The sequence below is a fragment of the Elephantulus edwardii genome, unplaced genomic scaffold (assembly GCF_000299155.1).
Source record: "Elephantulus edwardii isolate Elephantulus edwardi_28Jun2011 unplaced genomic scaffold, EleEdw1.0 scaffold00185, whole genome shotgun sequence".
Classification (NCBI taxonomy): domain Eukaryota; kingdom Metazoa; phylum Chordata; class Mammalia; order Macroscelidea; family Macroscelididae; genus Elephantulus; species Elephantulus edwardii.
The window spans coordinates 3,741,954-3,746,521 of record NW_006399935.1 but is presented as its reverse complement, the minus strand read 5'-3'; the positions used below and the strand labels follow the sequence as shown (position 1 = coordinate 3,746,521).

The 4,568-nt window shown below is 46.0% G+C and overlaps 1 protein-coding gene across 1 annotated transcript; it reads right to left on the bottom strand.

Annotated features, from left to right (window-relative positions):
- Positions 1 to 2,317: 2,317 nt before the first annotated feature.
- Positions 2,318 to 3,314, bottom strand: LOC102850381 (heterogeneous nuclear ribonucleoprotein L-like). Its single transcript, XM_006896427.1, has 2 exons — positions 2,981 to 3,314; positions 2,318 to 2,907 (listed from the first exon to the last, which is right to left on the bottom strand). Exons 1-2 carry the CDS (start codon positions 3,312 to 3,314, stop codon positions 2,318 to 2,320), a joined length of 924 nt encoding a protein of 307 aa, XP_006896489.1.
- Positions 3,315 to 4,568: the final 1,254 nt, after the last annotated feature.

Below are 4,568 nucleotides of genomic sequence, written 5' to 3'. Positions count from 1 at the left end.
GGGGAAGTTTCACCATCCTTGCCTCTGAGGAGCAGCCTAGTCACACCTCCTCCAGGACACGCCTGTCTGTTCTTCTGCAGTCCATGGGGTGGTCTGTGCTCTTCTCCAGCACCACAGAAGCATGGGGTCAATAAGACAAGCTCCCCTAATCACCCCCACTCTCTTCCCTCCAGCTAGACAACTAAGTGCCCAGATATTGTCAGTTCTCGGCTGGCCAGCAAAACTGTCCCCTTACTGAGAACTACTCTATTAAAACATTTAAGAAGTTGTTGCATAATAATTTCATGCTGGAGAGGGTGAAACCAGGCTGCTCTTTGGAGGCAAGGATTCTGAAGCTTTGTCTGACATCCTTTGAGCATGTTGTGATGTGGGACAGGTCCTTGGAGAGGGACGTTATGCTTGGGAGGGTGGAGGGACAGCACAGGACAGGAAGACCCTCCATGAGATGGATTGATTTAGTGACTGGGGTCATGGGGGTGAGCGTGTCAGAGGCAATGAGTTTGGTTCAGGATAGAGCAGGGTTCAGAGCTGTTGTACATAGGGTCGCTATGAGTCGCAGGTGACTTGACAGCATATAACAAGAATAACAACAATAATTTTGGAAAAATTTTAAAAAGAGAAAAGATGAATGGAAACAGAGTCCAGGGATGAAGAGGAAAGGGAGCTGTGACATTGGGGGGATTGAAAGCTAACTGTTATGAACAAATATGTATAAACTATTGAATGGGAAACAAATCTGCCTTAAAAGCTTTTAACCAAACCAAAGTAAAACGTTTTTAAAAATTTTCTATTTTAACACAAAGGGTACCAAAACAGAAATAAGACAGCTAGATGGGTGACCCTGGAGTGAACAGGGTCATGTAACCACTCCTCAGGTTTGCTAGACCCAGAGAGCTGAGATCACCCAACACATTCTCTGTCTGTCTGTCTGTCTCTCATGCAGCATCAGAAGCAGTTTTTCACTTGATGTAGTTCATTTCATGCTAGTTTAAAACAACAACATATTAGACAAGAAAGTATTGGTACATTCACACAATGGAATACTATGCAGCACGCAGGAGCAATAACTTTTATAAATTATGACCTAACTTGAGAGGGACTGGAGAGCATTATACTGAGTGAACTAACTCAGTCCCACAAGGATAAATATTGTATAAAACCGTTACTGTAGAACGAGGATAAGGATCCAGGCGGGATGGGAGAGGCTGGAAGTAGAGGGATGTGGATGTGCAGGGGGAGGGGGAGATTAATCACCGGGTTGTACAATTTGATGGGGGCGGGGGTGAGGGAAATTGAAAGAATGTGTTAGAATTTGTATTCGAGTTTTGTAAATAAACCGATAGAGAAAAAGAAAGTTGTTGGTCCAAATTGGAAGAGGAGTCACTAGGCTCCAAGGAAGAACCAGGAGTTGTCCAGTGGCTGGTGCCTTCGCACTGACTCCTACTTGCAGCGACCCCACAGGACAGGGTAGGCCCTGCCTGGCGCCCATGCAGCCTCACCCTCTCTGGTCTGCTTGAGTCTGCGGCGCCAGCAACGATGTCAGTCCATCTAGCAGAGGCAGCTCCTGTTTCACTGGCCTTTTGCCAAACTGGCAGCCAGCAGCTTGACATGTTACTTGCTACACAATTAGGATGTGTGTGTGTGTGTGTGTGTGTGTGTGTGTGCATGTGTGTGTGGACAATCTCTTCCCATGAAATTTACAGCCTCAGAAACCCAGTGGAGGATCAGCTACGAGTCCATTCTGACACGATGGCAGTGAGCATATACCCGAATATTTTATACTGTTGGTGTGTGTCACAGGGTTGAGGATGACCCATACCAACCCTGTCCTCTCTTGTGCCAAATTCACCATTTCTGACACACTCGAGTCCCATGCTGCAGTCACTGTGTCAATCCCTCTAGTTGAGGGTCTTCCTATCTTTCACCATCCCTCCACTTTTCTTTTTTCTTTTTTAATTTTCCAAACAATTTTATTGAAATGTGCCAAGAGTACATGAATAGCACAAATGTATGAAGAAGGAGGAAGAAAAAGGAAAAAAAAATCACATGTACAATAATTTTTTTTAAGTGAAGGTTAATCTTGGGAGATATCAGTTCCCCTCCCCCACCCCCTCAAGACTGCCGGCATTTCTGTTATGGTTAAGCCTCTACTAACCTAGTATTAAAAAAAGAAATACAAGAACTTCTGGGGGGAAATAAAAACACCAAAAAAAGAGCCAAACCCACCAAACAAAAGAGAAAGCAATCTAAAAACAAGAAACAGCAAAAAACGAAAATTGTTTTTCCTGCTCTGATGGGAATCTTCTTGGACACCTAATTAGGCGGCATGCTGAGCAGTGGAGAAACACAACTTCAGGGTGTATGGGTATGGCCCGTTTGGGTTTTTCATCTGGTAATGGTTCAGGAAGCCCAGTGTCTCCAGGGCATCACTCTCGGATTCCCACTCCAGCAGCCCAGAGGAGCTGCGTTCACTCTTGCCTGAGAACACTTTCACAGAAGATGGCCGCTTCACTCCTAGCTCGTCACAGATCTCAAAGAAGTTCTCCTCGGTCACCTCCAGGGGAGCATTGAAGAAATGCAGCACATTGCTTGGGTGCTGGATGCGGTTCTTGGCTGCCTGCTCCGGGGTGGAAAATCGATTGTTTCTTAAGCCATTAAAGTCTTTGTAACTGCAAGACCCGTCTTCTAGCCCGTATGACTGACCAGGCATGATGGCTGGTTGCTTGGAGACACAGACATTCAGCTTCTGCCCAAACATGAAGTTGTTGTTGAGGTGGGTGATGGTCCGGTCGACGGCATAGCCATCAGCCATTTCTACCATGGCAGCCCCTGGCTTGCTTTTCATGAATTTCACCTTCTCCACATTGCCATACAAGCAGAAGACATTGAAGACGCGATCACACTTTTCTTTTTTTTTTTAACCAATGGATAGCCAATTTATTAAAATAGTTGATTTAGGCATCTGCAATGGTTACTTCACCCTCTACTCCAGGCTCAATGCTGATGGAGGTGAGCTGCTTGACAATCTCAAAAGGCCTACGCAAGTCAGTGAGTGGCTGGTGGATCCTCACCTGAAAACGATCCCAGGTCTTGGAATCTTCCCCACAAGGAGTCTTCCTTGTAGTGATTCTCAGAGTCTTGGGAGGCATCCTGACCAGTCCCTTCACCTTCAGGTTCTTCTCCTTTGTGCCTCTGATCAAATCGGTACACACCTTCTCCAGGGATTTGACATTGCAGCTGGTTAGGGTAATTCTAATCCGGTGAATGGCCACCTCCGGTTCCACAGGCGTCTTTCCGGTGTCCTTAAAAGCCATGGCTGCAGCGCGGCTTCCTGACCGACTTGTTCCCCGGAGAGAGCGAACAGCGGTGAGTCAGGAGCAAGGGCAGGAGAATACCGCACGTCTGCAGGAGCGACCGCGTCTTCCTCAGAGAGCCCTCCACCTTTCTAAGTATGATGTGTCTCTCCAAGAAATAATCTCTCCTAGCAACATGCCCAAAGTAGGCGAGGTGAAGCTTTGCCATCTGTGACTCTGAGGAGCACTCTGGTGTCACTTTCCCCTAGACATATCTGCTTGGTTTTGGGGGTTTTTTGGGGTTTTTTTTTTCAGCCCATGGCATATTCAGTCCTCTTCTCCAACACCAGAACTCAAAGACATCCTTATTTCATTGTCCAGCTCTCAGCAGCATAGCACATTATTGAAATGACCGTGGCCTAAATCAGGTGCACCTTAGTCTTCAAGCTGATATCATTGCTCTTCAATAATTTGGACAGGTCTTGACTGCAGACATTATTTGCTTTCCTGACTGCTGGTACCAAGGGTATTGATTGTGGATCCAAGTATCTATATATGTTGTTATGTGCCACTGAGTTGCTTACTACTCATAGTGGCCCTACAAATACTAGCTCTGAACCCTGCCCTATCTTGTGCCAATCTCACCGTCTCTGACACACCTGAATCCCTCGCCATAGTAATAGTGTCACTCCATCTCAACGGGGTCTTCCTCTCCTACACTGACCCTCTGCCCTTCCAAGCATCATGTCATTCTCAAAGGATTGGACCCTCCTGGTGACATGCCCGAAGTATGTCAGACAGAGCTTCAAAATCCTTGCCTCCAAGGAGCAACCTGGTCCTATCCTCTCCAGGACAGACCTGTGTATTCTCTTGGCAGTTCAAGGAATGTTTAATACTCTTCTCCAGCACCACAACTCAAAGGCATTCATTCTTCTTCTGTCATTCTTTGTCACTGTTCATCTCTCTGATACATAGCAAGTAACTGTGAAGACCATGGCCTGGATCGGGTGCACCTTAGTCTCTATACTGATATCGTTGCTCTTCTGCACTCTGGCTCTTTGACAGCAGATGTTCCTAATGCAATTAATCTTTCGATTTCTTGACATATCTCTGCCATATTCACCTGCCAATTTGCTGTACTGTAGTAGCTTGTGTGTTGCTGTGATGTTAGAAGCTATGCCACTGGTATTGTACATATCAGCAAGGTCACTCACAGTGGACAGGCTTCAGTGGACAAGTTTGTTGTGTTTTATTTTTTAATTTGAGAACAACTAT